At 40.9% G+C, this 16986-nt stretch overlaps 1 protein-coding gene across 1 annotated transcript in view; it reads left to right on the top strand.

Annotated features, from left to right (window-relative positions):
- Positions 1-266: 266 nt before the first annotated feature.
- Positions 267-16986, top strand: part of HPSE2 (heparanase 2 (inactive)) — a 603312-nt gene continuing 586592 nt past the window's right edge. The window contains exons 1-2 of the mRNA XM_046654138.1: positions 267-556; positions 3601-3758. Coding sequence (XP_046510094.1) covers positions 267-556; positions 3601-3758 — 448 coding nt within the window. The remainder of the gene's footprint in view (positions 557-3600; positions 3759-16986) is intronic.

Below are 16986 nucleotides of genomic sequence, written 5' to 3'. Positions count from 1 at the left end.
TCGAAATCTCTTAAAGGGGCGGTGCTGGTGAACGAGTACTCTTGGCACGAGTCACTGAGAAGGCTGGCTAGGGGCGTGAGTTCGCTCCACCAGCACCAAAACACTGAAGAAGGAAAAAAAAAAAGAGAGAAGGAGACAGAGTGAGAGAGGGGGGAAAAAAGGAAGGGGAAAAAGGGGGGAAAAAGGCAGACAGACACACACTTTAGATAAGGACAATTAGTCACCAGCGAGACCCTGTAGGAAGAGGTTTGAATCAGAGGGATTTAATGAGGGTGCTCTGTGCCTTCCCTGAAGCCATGCCCTCCAGCAACTCCCGCCCCCCCGCGTGCCTAACCCCGGTGGCTCTCTTCTTGGCTCTGTTGCTCCATCTCTCCCTTTCCTCCCAAGCTGGAGACAGGAGACCCTTGCCTGTAGACAGAGTTCCAGGTTTGAAGGAAAAGACCCTGATTCTACTTGATGTGAGCACCAAGAACCCAGTCAGGACAGTCAATGAGAACTTCCTCTCTCTGCAGCTGGATCCGTCCATCATTCATGATGGCTGGCTCGATTTCTTAAGGTAAGGCAGGGGCTTCGATGGATCATTTTTTTCTTTTAAGTAACAACCCCCACCCCTTCCAACTCCCCATTCCAAAAGGGGAAGAAGAAGAAGAAAATAAGCCAAGCGGATCTCTCAAAGAGAAGAAAGGAGGTTTTCCTCCTCCTGGAATATTTGCTGTGAGGCTGTAACTGGTGATTGAGTAAAGCAATGTTTTCTATTAAGATGCACATGTTTGCAATGCAGAAGGCATTTCAGAAACTTATCAGTTATGACTGAAAAAATGTTGTGCTTACATATATCCACAATTAGCCTCCCCGTCTCCTTCTGAAAAAGAAACAAGAGGTTCAGGGCAGTTACAAAAGCGAAGAAAAGATCTTGAGCAACAAAGACCCGAGAGGAATGTGTGTGTGTGTGTGAGAGAGAGTGAGTGCGTGTCTGTGTGTGTCTGTGAGTGTTTAAGCGGGGATCGCACGAAAGTGGAATTTTCCACGGAAAGATCGCTTCGTCAGTTCTCTTCTACTCCCAGACGGAAAACGAATTTAAGCAGGGGGCTTGAACAGTGGGCAAGTTGGATCAGATTTTTAAATTTTTATTTTATATCCTCCGCTGTCGTCTCCAGACTTCAGGACTTTGTAAGACGCTTTTTATAGATCGAATCGCCCCCAGTCCCTCCTCCTCAAAATCTCCTGCGGTAACTGCATAGTTTAGTTTTTCTTTAAAGAAAAAAAAAATCCTCGCTCCGGTCACAGTGTATATAAGGAGAGCGTAAAGGGTCCTAGAAATACTTCGGGGATGTTTCAGAAGTCTGAACCCGGCACCGGCGGATTAGCAAACCCGGAGGTTTGTGATCACCGACTCTCCCTTACTCTAGGGCTTGGAATCTAACTGGGCTCACCCTCTCCCTGGGTTGTTACTGTTCAGCAGTTAGGCAACCATGATCCCTTCCCGTTAAGGACAGAGTTGCAGTGTAAAAAAAGAAATAAATAAATTGCCTGCAATGTCGAATCCAAGTGTTGAGTTTTTAAAAATTCCCTCCAAGTTGGAGCCTCAGCTGTGGGCTCCCTCCAAGAGCTCTGAGGGCTCTCAGTCCCCCTTTTCTGCCCTGAGGCAGAGTCCGGCAGCGCGTCTTTCGTGAGTATCTTTCACTCCTTGGGAAATTCGAGTTTTGTTTCTTGTGTGCGCCAGCTCCTCAGTCTCCCGGTCTTCTCGGCTTCGGCGGGGTCAGCGGATGCGGCAGGTAGCGACTGGCGCTTTGTGGAGCGCTCCTTCCACGTGGAGCGCTCCTTCCACGTGGAGCCAGCGTTGCGGGAGGACTGAGTGGTTGCCGCTGCTGCCGCCGAGGCCATTTCGGTTTGTGCTGTGCCGGTGCCTCCGCTGGGAGGGCGGGAACAGCTCCGCGGAGCCCGGCTTCCTCCTCGGAAGTTCTGACTTGCAGCCGAGCGCGTCTCCGAGCACGTCCGAGTGTGGGGGGCGTCAGGGGTTTCCCGAAATATTCGCCCCACTTGCATTGCACTTCTCCAGCTGCGCGGACTCCTTCAGGTTTTTTTCTTTCTTTCTTTTTTTAAACTATCCTGTTCGCGCTAAATGTTTGCCGCAGAAAAGATTCTGGAAGGCGGCTTTTCGGGGAAGAAGCCGTGGCGGGGCGCATTCGCATTGGCTGTGCAGGCTTCCGGATGCACAGTTGTTGGAAATGCCGTTTCCGCGGGGCCGGACTCTTGCGGACATCGCCTCTCCCTGCCGCCGGCCCACGCGACGCCCCGACTGTGCCCGCCCTGGAACTTGGAGTCCTGGAGTCCTTGGCCAAACGACCCTTCTGGCCACCGAACTTCTCGGGACGGCCACGACTCTTGTCAGAAACTCTCCGAAAGCGGAGTCTCCGGGTTTATCCCCCCTCTGTATCCACCTCATTTATGATACTCTTTAGTTTCTCCATTTGGATTTGGATCTTCAGACCTGAACCAGCAAAGCGTTAAAAATAACTTTCAGATCCAGAACTCAACAGCTGATCCCTGTAGCATTAAGAGCATCTGCAATGCTCCTTCTCTACCCCTTCCTGAAGTTTCAGCGTTTGGCTTTTCAAAAACCTATTTATGGAAATCCTGAACCTAAATAGATGTAAATGCTATTTTTCTGGTGCTTCTCGAGTCTCCTCCGAGGCACAGGTTCCACATTTTGGCAAAATTCACGTCCTCTGGCTCTTCCAAACGGCCCTAAGTGAGAAGGAAAAAAGATGGAGCCCAACTTGGAGGGTGGAGACGAGGATGTTACCTTTCCTGAGATCAGGCTGAATTATTTCAGGGGGCAAAGAGACATTGCTTTTACTGTGCAAGGCGGGGGTGGGGAGTGTTCTCTGAAAGGCAAGGATTAACTCCGGCAATCTCTCTTGCCCAGGGATTTGGGAGATGGATGCGGTTGTTATAAGGCAGTGGAAAAGGAAAATCAACTTAGGCATTAAAAAAAAAAAGTCGGAATCAACTTGATCTCACGTGCCTGGTCTGAGAGAAAGAAGGCAGGTTTCGCCTTCTCCGCAGTGGTTGCAGTGCCCTGGGGCGGAGGACGTAGATCCCGGCTTTCAGCCTGGAAGTCTAGGCAGAAGTCTGAGCGCCGGGTCCGCGCGCTGCGCGTCTCCGCCAGGAGCGCTTTCCCGGCGGTAGCGGAAGCCGGGCAACTAACTGCGCCTTAGCCTCGTGTTCTCAGCAGAAGTGTCCTCCTCACGCCACACGCACAGTCTGTTAACAAACACACTATCTAACCCTTTGCAAATAAGTACCTTTGGCATGCAGCGTGGGGGTGTCTGAGGGAGGGGGCCGCTGCCGGCTGGGCGCAGAAGGCGTAGCCCCGGGGAGCCAGGTGGCTGAGGGCAGGGCGGGCTGGGGCGCCGGGCGCACGCGAGACGCCGTGGAACGGCCAGGGGTCCGCGCGGGCGCCAGGCTGGGGCGGACACAGAGCCCCCTGTCCCCGGCTAGGTGCTCTCAAAGAGTGGGAAGAGGGCCTTGCTCGGTGCCCCGCGCCCTCTCGCCTTCCTCCTGGATCCTTTCCTCTCTCTTTATCTACCCCTGCAGCTCCAAGCGTCTGGTGACCCTGGCCCGGGGACTTTCGCCCGCCTTTCTGCGATTCGGGGGCAAGAGGACCGACTTTCTGCAGTTTCAGAATCTGAGGAACCCGGCGAAAAGCCGCGGGGGTCCCGGCCCGGATTACTATCTGAAAAACTATGAGGATGGTGAGAAACCTGCTTTCCATTCCTGCGGGGTAGGGGAAGTTTGGGGAGTGGGGGCGAGTACTCGTTGTCTGTATAGTGGTGGGGGGAGATTTAGAGGAGAGACTGGTTGAAGTTCCCCTGAAAAGCTGGTAGCTGCTGGCGAGGTGACACGGGAGTGTGGGACTCCTGACGTGATTACGCAAAGGGGGCTCACCAGGTTGTCCTTGTCCTGGCTGCCGGCCTTTTGCTGGGCGGCTGTGTCTCCGAGGCCGCGAACTGGTAACCAAAATTTCTGGCAGGCAGTCCTGCGGGGAGACGACGCAATGGGTTTCTTGAGAAAATTCACTCAGGTTCATAGGCTACTAAAAGGTCAGGGTCACGTTTTATTCCTAAAATTCTAGAAAAAAGTGCCTTTTTGTTTTTCTTACTTCTTGCTTTCCTGAGCTGAGGATATGGAAGGATTCAGCCTTTTTGAAACCCTCTCTAAAGTTTTCTCGAATAACCGTTTTAGATTGGTCTCTTGTGGGGAAGGTTTGAAAAGCTCCACAGTGAGTTCTCCTTCAGATTACCTAATCTCAGAGTCGATTTTTTTTTCTGTTTTAAAGTAGGATGGTGAATGCCAGTCTTCTTTCTTGCTAGGATCAGATGAGTTAAGTATTGAAAGGGCTTTGGAAACTCCAAATCCTATTCCAATGTGAGAGGCCTATCTTTTTAGGTTTGAACAGTCTCATTTTAACTAGAGAAAAAATGAAAATGGTATTAAAAATTTGTTTAGAGGATTTGGTGTTAATATCTATGAACTTTCTATGTGGGCGGCGGGACATACTTTATTTCGAATAGGCAAAATGGGAATGGGTGTGTGCTCAGCCACTGAGGCTGTTCAGATTGGGTAGAAGAGGCATTGGTGTCCATTCTTGCAGGACTGTCTCTACCCTGCTGTTCTTTCTCATAAGTGAGCTACAGTTTTATTTTTAAAGGGCTCAGGGACAGGTTCTCAGAGCTCCCTGGATTTTGTTACATCTTGTCCTTATAAATCAGCAAAACGAGGAAATGCTGTTGTATTTTCTGGGGCTTTCACTGAATGGGAATTCTGGAGAGGTATTGGGATCTATTTCAAGGGTGTCTGAGAAACATTTTTTTAAAATACTAGAATGGAGAAAGAGAGCAAGGCTGAGGCTTCTTGAGTTTGAAGCCTGATTAGAACTTACACTTTTATAACATTTGTAAAGTATGTAGGTGTTTAAGGTTACATCTTTTCAAAGGTAAATGTCATTGCCATAAAAACATGGATTGAAGTATAGTTTGCTGTCACTCAGCATAAAATGTTGAAAGGTAAAAGATAATCCTGAACAGCAGCTCTGATGGTAATTTGACCCAGGGCCTTATAGCTCCCAGGGTCCCTGTCAGCTCTGTGATCAGACACAAGAAGGGAGAATATTAATGGTTTTCTTGATGAAACAGCTCTTCTTCGAATCCATTTGAACTACTTCCTTTTTAGTTTGTGGAAAAACTTGTAAGAGCCCTAGTAACCACTGGGGGAAAAAGAGACCATTATAAGTTATAGGAATTGACTTTTTTCTCTCAAACTTGTACCTAGGATTATATTACTGATTCATTGAGAACATGAGATCTGCTTAAAATGAAGGATACAATTAGTTTCCCTTTGTAAAAGGAGAAAGTGGGCATCATGAGGAGAAAGGAAATTGGCAGAAGGCTGTGCCCGTAAAACTTCATAGAATTAAAAACAATCAGAAATGGAAAAGATCTAAGAGGCCATCTTCAATCCTCCCACCACTTCAGAGGCCAGTACAGGATCATTCCATATGGAATCCTTTTCTTATTTTGTCCAACCTGGTATTAAATATCTCTAGGAATGTAGTTTTCACCACTCCTGTGGGAGAGAGTTCTTGTGTCCCATAGATTTGTGCTGGCAAATTTATCCTGAATTTTCCCTTTATAAACATTCTCCGAGTATTTGTGCTTATCCCTGTTTGCATTTTTTAGACATCTACCTTCAAAATAATTTCTGTCTTTGGTGTGAGTGTCAGCTTCAAAAGTACGTTTCCTCATAGCTGTTTTTTATCTAGACTACCTGGATTTAATTCTTTTAAAACTTTCTTTAAAGTCAGTCTTTCCAGACACTAATCTGTTTTATTGCTCCTAGCTGAACTCCTTTTGATTTATGTCTCCCTGGTAATAAGATGCTCTGAACTATATCAGTATTTGAGGCCTTAGCAGAGTTAAAGAGAGTAGGAATGCCCTATTTCTGCCCTTTGATGCTTGCATATTCTTAAATTACCCATATTGTTTTTGTTGTTGCATTGCAGAATTCAAGGCAAAAATGTTTCTGGTATAGTCTTAGCAATTTTGCAAACATTATACTTCAGTTGTCACTTTCCATCCAGTGATAACTGTCATCATCATGAGCATCTTAAAATAATTAGATCTTCTCAGTAAATGGACCTGTCGTAGGCACTTGGCCATAAGCATCTTGTTAAAAAAAAGATTTATTGACTTAAACATAATACAGAATAATAACATACATTTTGAGTAATGAGATACACTTACTGGCACATTTTGAAACTGAATGATGAAGAGAATAGGGAATTTGGGCTTAGAAAGCCTGCATTGCAGGCCTGGCGCTATCACCTATGAATGTGTGGCCCTGGGCTTGCTGCTTCTCTGTAACATATGGATGATAATAGCTGCTGTGCATTGCTGTGAGGGTTCTAAGAGGTAATATGTGTAAAATATTTTGTCAATCGCAAATCACTATATGAAGGCTAAGGATTCTTTTATTAAAGGCAATTTAATAAAAGTAAGAAAATTTATAACATATATATTTAATATTTTAAAGTGGGATTAAGGAGTGAATAAGATTCAGTGAGACAGAAGTTTATACAGAAGAAAGGAGATAGATTTAGGGAATTTTTTGAGAGGATTAAGAGAACGCAAGGAGAATTGCCTTTAAGGAATGGAGGTGGAGATCATAGGGTGGCTTTCTTTTGCGTGTGTGGTAATGAGAGAAGAGACTAATTTTTAGTTTTGTTATATACTAACATTAAAATGAACTCTTGTTCCAGCTTGGGTAAAATATACTTTTCCAGTTAATTCATTCATATTGCTACCTTGATGTGATTTTTTATTGTGGGTGCTTTCCCCTGAATTGATAGTGCAATTAACAAGTCATGTGGCTTCTACTTTCCAAATACTTTTTTTTACTGAGGTATAATTGACTATTTTTTAAAATACTTTTTAAGCACTTTAGTGCAACTGTGCTTTCTCTAACTTTCTAAAGCCACTGTTACGTATCACTTTGGAGCTTCTCTGGTTACTCCTTTAATACAGTTACTGATTCCACTCTATGCTTAGGCAACTTGAATATCATACAAACATGGTGATGATGGAGGAAATAAAAATAGGATTATTCTTCATATCTTGGAATCTTACCCTTTGCCTAACTTCCTCTCTTCTATGTGATATTATGCTTTTCTTTCTCCTAACAAAGAAATCTCAGGTTAATCTTTTGTTCTTAAGTTTATTTTGCTCCAGTCTGCCCCTTTTGGTTGTATATCAGTGGGCTTTTTTGTATGCCTGTCTGTTTACTGCCATAACCATATCTTTAATCAAGATGTACACTATTTATTATGTGCATCAAAAGCCAGCTTAATATTTCTAAAATGTCATAATTTATCCTGTCACTCTTTCGCTTAAAAACCTTGATGATTTTTGGATTGCTTACAGAAAATGTTCAAACACCTGAACTTGGCATTCAAAGCCTTTCCCTTCTCAATCCTGGCTTTCCTTTTGTACCCTACATTTCCATATACCTTCTATAACAGCCCTACTTGATTTTCACTGTCTCCTTAAAGCACCTTAATTTTCTCAACCCCATACCTTTGTTCAGCCAGTATACCTCTGCTTTGAATGTCTTTCTCTTGGCTCTGTGCAAATCTCACTCCCTCCCCCACCCAATTCCTGAAGGCCCATTGCAAATGCCCCTTATTTTCACAAAGCCTTTCTTGAACAGGTCGTTCCATAGTGATCTCTTCTTTCTCTGGACTGTTTTAGCTTTTACTCAATAAGCTGTTCTTTTGGCCCCTTCTGCGTTGTTTTGCTCTTTACCTTTTCATGTATATGTTTGTTTGTTTTACCTTTCCATCTAGAATGCAAATTCTTTATAGGAAGGGACCATAGCTAATTATTGTATATGCTCAATTTCTAGCATTGTGTATGGCAAATAGTAATAGTACTTGTAGTAGAACAAGTAATAGTACTTGTTCAGTTATATAATAAGGATCGCTGACTTGGCACCCTTTATTCCGAAAGTTTGCCAACACAAAAAGAAGTACAAAGAAATACAGGAAAGGGAGCCAGAGAAGTAGGACTACAAATGGTTAGTATATTCTTTGTTACACTTTCCATATTTTCCAAAGGGTTGGTAATGAGTTTATATGACTTTTACCATCTGGGAAAAAAATGAACACGATAGAAGAGAATAGAAGAGCTTCAGCAAATATTTGTGGGTACATAGTAGATTAAGCACACTCTTAAAGGCACTGGGAAAATAGAGGTGCCCAATGAAGAGATGAGTGAAAGCATACATGAAGATTCTATTAATTTTTCACCTTCCATGCATATTCCCATGAAGTCCCTTCTTAATGCTTGTAATGATATTTTTCATTATTTTAACCATGGACTCTTTATCTTTGGTAGTCTAAATTGTCTTGGTTTCATGCTATGCATTAAAGGAACTTTACCACCTGATTTAAAGCCTTGCACTGGACCCATACTATTTTTTTATTGTTCTGTTTCTTCTTTGCCTTTACTTTTGCTTTCCCTTGTTAGCCTTATGTGGTTTCTATGCCTAATTTTCCAATTTCCGATTTAATAGTGCCTTTTCACAAATTTAAAATGTTTTTTCATCTCCATCTCCTGAAGTTTTTCTCTTCAGAGAGCTTCTGAAATCCTAAAACAATGTCAGTATACTTCATAAACTCTAAGGCACTATACAACTATTGTTATTGTTCCCCTTTCTCCAGGAAATTTTCCCAGTTTTAGTAGAGGCGAGGTAGTTAATTCTTTTTCTTTGTATTCCCACGCCATCAATCAAGACATAGGACATAAGAACAGCACGACTGCCAAAATACATATTTGCCTTGAACTTATTCACCTTTCACTATCTCATTTTATTTCAAATAAATGTTCCTTGAAATTCAATTACATTTAACAAGTATTTATTGATGACCTGCTCTGTGTTTAGTTTCATGCTGGACAAAGAATGGCAGAATATAAAATAAATAAAAGATACTGTCCCAAAGCACCATTAGAATACAACAGTAATATTTGCTGAGGCAAGATTCACTAATCAGAGTTAATATTAGTAGGTGAAATTTTAAGGTAAAACAGGATATTTGCATAGCCTCAAAGATACTCCTCCACAATATTTATTAATTATTGTGGTGGTTTTAGCATATGTCCACAATTTGTTTGATACTTCTTCTTCTAGGAGGTGGAGCTTGACTCCCCTCCCTTGAGTGTGAGCTGGATTTAAGGACTTGCTTCTAAAGAAAAGAGTCTAGAAAGGGGAAAATAGTAACTTTACAGTGGAGAAACTCACAGATATCATTTTAACAAAGTGATCATGTTAACATCAGCAGATAAATCTTGTTGATATCGTGTATTCCCTGATATGATGTGATGAGAAGGGCACTTCACCTTTGTAATATGCTTCCTCCAAATTCGTAACTCTCTATAAACATGAGAAAACACTGGTGAACCCCAAGTTGAAGGATATTATGCAAAATACCTGATCTGTACTGTTCAAAAGACACTGCCCCTGCTGTCATGAACTGGTAGCTTAGGTGGTGAGATAACATTTGTACTAATAAAACTGAAGAGTAACACAAAGACAATATAGAATGAAGTGCTAAGAGGAATATAATAGTGTGCCAGGGTGTAAAAGGAAAGGTAGAGATGAATGCTGGCCAGATTTAGATGAGAGTGAGATTGGGCCTTGTGAAAGATGGGTAGACTTTGGAGAGGTAGAGAAGAAGAGGGAAAGAGCATGAGGCAAAGCCCAAGTATATGTTTGCACAGTAAGGAGACTGCTCTGGCTGCATATGTTGTACATATTAGAATTATCTTAGTTGATGTTGCTAGAACTCAAATTCTTTTTTATAGAAGCCTATTTGCACATTTTTTGTTAAATTCAAAAATGTTTATAAGTTAAATATCTAAAATAAAGTACGTTAGAAATTGTTCTAAGAAAAGCTCATATTGGTAGAATTATGTCTAAATTGGGTTTTAAGAAGTTCTAATGTATTTTTGTCAGCTCCAAAATATGTAATTAAAAAAGAAGAAAGTACCTGTGTGAGAGAAAAGGTTGCTTGGGTAAATCCAGATCAGATTATGAGAATCTTGAATTTTAGGCATAGTAAAATGGAATTGGCCCTCTAGGAAAATAGAGGCCATTATAAGTTCTTTTACTCCATTGGAGAAGGGAAGGACACCTTTTCAAGATGGGCAATGACCTTTGCCCTCTCCTATTCTCCTTTTCCAAATCACTGCACACATTCATGTACTCGAGCTAAAGTGTGTTATAACTGAACTTAGTGGTGTTTGAGTTATGAAGCTTGTTTGAAAGACAGATAATTTAAAATCGAATTGTTAATTTAATTCTTATTTGTAGGGTATATAAAATAAAGAAAAGGTTTTAGAATTTGCTTGACAATTTTTATGCTACCCTTCCTTCTTTTATAGAGTAAAAACAGGCAAGTATTTTAGAATATTCATTCACTCATGAATTTACTCATTGAGCAGGCATCTAGTATCAGACCCCTGCTTGACACTGAGGCTGGGAAGGTGAATGAGGCCCAGATACTATTGTCAAATTACATACTACTGAACTCTTATTACTTCAGCAGCATCAGCCAAGAGCTGTTTCTAGAGATTTTTAGGCCCAAGAAAAGCCTCCATTCCACCTTCATCATTTGGCTTTCCATGATTTGTCTGCTAGCAACTTTAGAAGGATTTGAAACAGTTTAATATTGTATTAAAGGATGTCAAAGATCACCTGAAGTTTTATGTATGTTATTCTGCCTTTTGGAAACAAAATGGATGCATTTTCTGTAATGTTTGAAATTTGGTACCCAGGTCCTGCGTGCTATCTGCAGCTCACTGTACCTCTGTGAATTTGAATGTAGTATCTCATAGAGTTATAGTCATCATGTCGTTCAGTCACAGTTTAGTCATTTTGGCCACCTCTGTAGTGTTGGAAGTGGTAGGGATCAGGAAACTCTGGTCTATTGCTTGTAAGGTGGCTTAATTAATTTTAATGAATCAGAAAGTCCAGTAAATAAACCTTTCAGTTGCAACCACACTTGTATAAGTTATCACCTGGTCACTGGGGCCGGAGGTAATCTACAAACAGTTGTGTGTTCCTGTACAACACAAATTGTGTTACTGTTGCCAATACCAAGTACCATTATTTCTCTTGCCAAATTTGTTTAAATTCTCTCTCCTGTTCTCCCAAGCCCTCCTGGTAGAATGGGTACCTCATAGAAGAAAAGAAGTTTCTTTCAAAATTCCCTGAGCCTGTTCAGATTGCCAGTCACATGGTCTGGGCTCCTGGAGTTAAGACCCTATTCTGAGAATCCTTCATCAAAATGGATTATATGTTTAGAATCTTAACTTTGGTTCTTCTTAGTGCTTTAATCAAGTTTTTTGCTATCTCAGGCTATGAGTCAATGGATTGGAACTCTGAGCAGAGGGTGTATGTGTCTGTGTATGTGAGAGAGAGGGAGAGAGAGAAGAGAGAGTGAATGAATGAATATATGAGCATGGAGAATTTGGTGTGTTGTGTTTCTTGCGCTCATCCATGGATGGTGATGTAGGCACATTTCCAGACTAGTGGCTGATAGTGTAGAAGGTATAGATACCATGTTGAAATCCTTTGTTCTTTGGTTTTGTGATCTGATTGAGTTGGGTTCAGTTCTGTTCAGCTTTCTTTACTTTAGTATGGTGAAAACAGTGTAATTTTGCTTAATTATATAAACATATTTTGGTTATCAACTATATACCAAGCTTAGTGCTAGGTATTGGGGCTACCAAGAGGAATAAAACATGAACTGTACTCTCAAAGGGCTCTGGTCATACATATTCAATAGAATTTCACAGTAGTCTCTGTAACATCTCTCTACTATAGTCAGTCTAACCTTTGGCCGGTCCCTCTACTTTGCTCACACTATACCCTCCACCTTGAATAGTCATCTTCCCTCTAGAATTCAGAATTTTACTTGTGCTTCAAAGCTCTGCCCAGGTCTCCTATCTGATTAAGCCTTTTGCTAAGCCAATTCACATTAATCCCCCTTCATTCTCTGAATTTTTCTGAAATTCTTCTCTGAATACTCAAACTAATTTAGTCCAAGTGCCTCAGAATTTATGTTTGATTGACTTAAGCAGATATCATGTTTGTCTCTAGGGATTTACAATCAAAACACACTGGCATGGACACATGCATAAAAATCCATATAGAGATAACCATCATCACACTACATGGAACAGACACACTAAGTCAAATAAAGTATTTATGTTATTTATAAACTTTAATGCATATGTTTTGCTTTTTGTGTGGCAAAGAATGAAGAGCGAAAAATATAAGCTGCATCTTTAGAAAAGACAGGGTACATTTCTGTATCTAAATGTTTGTTTTGAGGGAGTTGAGAGTTAAACCAGTACCTTATTTTCACTTGCTCTGGAAATGCAAAAACACCTTAGAGGATGGTAGGTGAGATTGGAAAGCTGGGAAAGGTAAATTGTCCAGATTTGGGGCATTATCTCTGAAATACTATGGAAGAATGGATGTTTCTCTGCAGCTTAATAATAGTAACAATATATTAATAATATTACTTAACATTACTGAGTGCTTATGTGCCAAGTACTATTTTAAGCAATTTACGTGCATTAACACATTTAATCCTCTCAACCCTATGAGGAAAGTTTTCCCCATTTGACAAATGGAGAAATCGAGGCACAGAGTGGTTAAGTAACTATCTCAAGACCACCCACCTCATGAGTTGTGGAGCAGGGACACAGTGACATCAGTGGTTAAACTTGCAGACTTAAATGGAGTCTCTGCTTGAACTTCACAAGAAGACTGGTGCTAGTCTCAGTTCTTCTGCTAATTAACTGTGTGCCATTGGGAAAGTTGTTGACCCTCGTGAATCCTTCCTTATCTGTAAAATGAAGAAAATTGACTACGTTGTCTACATATAGCATCTAATTCTAAGATTCTGTGAGTTAAAGATATCCTCAGACACACAAGATGTGCAGGAAATAATAGAAATGAGAACAGGATAGGATATGTTCAAAGGTTAGAGGCTGTAGAACAAGCTGTAAGGGCTGTAGGAGTTCAGAGAAGGGGGTTAAGTGAGAGCTGGAGTAGTCAGGATAGGTGCCTAGGAGGAGGGTCTTGACCTGGCCTTAACGGTAAATAATAAAATGTTAATAAGAGCTACTGTTTGTTGAGCTCTGTGTTTTACATTGTTACCTCATATAATTCTTAAATCAATCTGATGAGAAACTTGTGTGTGTGTGTGTGTGTGTGTGTGTGTGTGTGTATGACGAAACTGAGACTCAGAAAAGACATGTGACTTATTCAAGGTCATACAGATAAGTGGTTGGTAGAACTAGGAGTAGAACCCAGTATGGTACTCTCTTCACCATACTTAGAAAAGAGAGGGATCCAGTCTTTGATTCATTCATTATTTCATTGATTCATCCATTCATCTATCTGGCACTCAAAAGCCTTATGCTTCACATTGTGGAGCATTAAAAAAATGTGTTCCGTAGTCCTTCCCATGAAGGTGTTTGAAGGTCTTGTTGGTTAGGACACAATAGTTTTTAGGTAAAACAACAAAAGAATAATCACATAGAGACATAGAGACATAAACAAGTGAAAGAGATGGTTGTCACACTTTATGACATAGTGAAGGAATAGAACAACAATTAATTCAATATGGGATAGAACATAGTTTCTCTGGGAAGGAAGTATATTTTGGAAGCAGATGGATTGAAGAGAATAATAGAAGTGGATCAACAGTGTTATTGATGTAAGGAAACTGGCATAAAATTAAGAATACTTGAACAAGTTGTTGGAAAGTTACCATCACATTGTTGGACAATTTTAGAACTACTTTATTATTTTTTATTTATTTTTTTTAATTAATGTTATGATAGATTACAACCTTGTGAGATTTCAGTTGTACATTTTTGTTAGTCATGTTGTGGGTACACCACTTCCCCTTTTGTGCCCTCCCCCCATGCCCCCTTTTCCCTGGTAACCACCGATCAGATCTCCTTATCAATATACTAACTTCCACCTATGAGTGGAGTCATATAGAGTTTGTCTTTCTCTGACTGGCTTATTTCGCTTAACATAATACCCTTGAGGTCCATCCACGTTGTTGTGAATGGGCCAATTTTGTCTTTTTTTATGGCTGAGTAGTATTCCATTGTGTATATATACCACATCTTCTTTATCCAATCATCAGTTTCTGGGCATGTAGGTTGGTTCCATGTCTTGGCTATTGTAAATAATGCTGCGATGAACATAGGGGTGCAACGGACTCTTGAGATTTCTGATTTCAGGTTCTTAGGATAGATACCCAGTAATGGGATGGCTGGGTCATAGGGTATTTCTATTTTTAACTTTTTGAGAAGACCTAAAGATTAGGCCTGAGACAATAAGTCTTTTGGAAGAGAATATTGGCAGTACACTCTTTGACATCAGTTTCAAAAGAATCTTTTCAGACACTATGACTCCTCAGTTGAGGGAAACAGTAGAAAGAATAAACAAATGGGACTTCATCAGACTAAAGAGCTTCTTCAAGGCAAGGGAAAACAGGATTGAAACAAAAAAACAGCTCACTAATTGGGAAAAAATATTTACAAGCCACTTATCCGACAAAGGGTTAATCTCCATAATATACAAAGAACTCACACTGCTTAACAACAAAAAAACAAACAACCCGATCAAAAAATGGGCAGAGGACATGAACAGACATTTCTCAAAAGAAGATATGAATATGGCCAATAGACACATGAAAAGATGTTCATCATCGCTAATCATCAGGGAAATGCAAATCAAAACTACACTAAGATATCACCTCACACCCGTTAGATTGGCAAAAACATCCAAAACCAAGAGCGACAAATGTTGGAGAGGTTGTGGAGAAAAAGGAACCCTCATACACTGTTGGTGGGAATGCAAACTGGTACAGCCACTATGGAAAACAATATGGAGAACTACTTTATTTTTTATTTATAAGCTGGAACCATACTCTGCCTTATTCTTCCTTCAAGTTCTAAGCCCAGTGAAACCTTGTGAAGGGTAAAGGGGACTGATAAAGGTGAGGTTTCAAGAAACCCCTTCCTTAATACCTCCTTCCCTTATCTTTCTCTTTGAACTGAGATTTTGTTAAATTCAAGTAGAGAATACTTTTATAGCCACTTAAAAAGGAAGAAACCAAGGAACAAAGAGGTTGTATATCCTACACAAAGTTTCAGGGGTTGTTTAAATAGCTGTGCTGGTAAGTGGCAGAGCTGTAGATGGATCCAGGACAGTCTCACTCTGAAGCTGGTGATTTTCACTGCTTCTATTGTAGCATGACAGCACAATCTTCCTCATTCTTTTACCAAGACAGCTTCAAAGGCCTTTCCTCTAGGAGTTTATATTAGCTTGAGTCTGATTTGAAAGTTTGAGAATGGGACTAAATGAAAGTTGTAATGATTTCCCTTATGGCTGTTTCCATCTGGTTTGGGCACCCATCACCTCACATCTCTTCTGTTGCCTCTCTCTCAGGGAACTGGGTTCCTTGTCTCCAGCCTCTCTCCATCCTGCTGCCTGATTAATCTTTCTGAAGCTCCACTGTCCTCCTATCACTGCCTGGCTAGCAGCCTTTAGGGACATCCCTCATCTGCTAACGCAAGTGCTCCTCACTCTCCTCCAGCTTTCCAAGGTCCTCTAGAGTCAGCCCACCCTCCTTGGCCAGCTTTTTCTCTCCTGCTCCTCACAGGAACCTATGTCTATTCACAAGCAGATGGTGTAGCTTCCTGTCACAGAGCTCTTGCTGTCTCTGCCATTCTTTTACTTTCTAATCCTCTGGACCCCCAACTCCTTCATCCATCTGCCCACTTTCTTCCCTTTTCTGAATTCTTCCTACCTTTCAAAGCCTTGCTCAATTTTGTCTTTCTTTATGAATTCTCCACTGTTTTAGCTCAAAGATTTAATTAATTCATTAATTCCTGAAACATTTATTGAGCCTGCCTTTCTAAAAATCACTCCTTTGGCTATTTTCGTATTCTGCCTTATGTTTTTAGGCGTCTTTTTGTGTACATTCATGTAGACTTGGCTCTACTGCTAGATTATAGGTCACTGTGAGAGTAGTGATTATTTCTACAATATTTAGTAGAGTGCCTTTTGCATTGCAGCTCCTCTCAGTAAATGCTTGTTGACTGATTATTTGCCACTTATTTGGTAGCTTAACATGCCAAAAGGAATAACCTCTTTTCTATCCATTGTTTCTGCTTTTTTTTTTAATTCCTGGTGTATTTCTGGTTAATGCTTAAGTTTTTCTTGTTTTTTTTGGTGAGGAGAATTGTTGCTGAGCTAACATCTGTGCCAGTCTTCCTCTGTTTTGTATGTGGAGTGCTGCCACAACATGGCTTAATGAGTGATGTGTAGGTCTGTGCCCAGGATCTAAACCTGTGAATCTCGGGCTGCCAAAGTGGAGCATGTGAACTTAACCACTATGCCACTGGGCTGGCCCCATGCTTAACTTCTTTATTCATATTTTTACTTTTAAAGATTCATGCTTTTATTTTATTAATTATCAATGTAATGCATGCTCATAAATATAAATTTAATAATACATATATCAAATAACCCCCCAGCCCCCTCCATAGATATAACCACTTTTAACAGTCTGGCATGTATCTTTTCAGACCTTTCTGTATGCGTATAGATGAATATAAATTTTTAAATATGTAAGTGGGATCATATTGTTGTACAACTTGCTTATCTAGATAACCTTTTAGTCAGTAATATGGTTTGTTTTTGAGTGGCTAAAGAATAATTCATATGTGGATGAGCTGTAATTTAACCATTCTCTAATTCTTTCATTAGTACTTTTTTGCAAGAACTTCTTTGTTTGCTATTTGTCTACAGCTTCTAACCAAGCAGTGCTGT

The sequence above is a fragment of the Equus quagga genome, chromosome 2 (assembly GCF_021613505.1).
Source record: "Equus quagga isolate Etosha38 chromosome 2, UCLA_HA_Equagga_1.0, whole genome shotgun sequence".
Taxonomy (NCBI): Eukaryota; Metazoa; Chordata; class Mammalia; order Perissodactyla; family Equidae; genus Equus; species Equus quagga.
The sequence above is the reverse complement of the archived record's forward strand: the minus strand, read 5'-3'. Positions and strand labels throughout refer to the sequence as shown.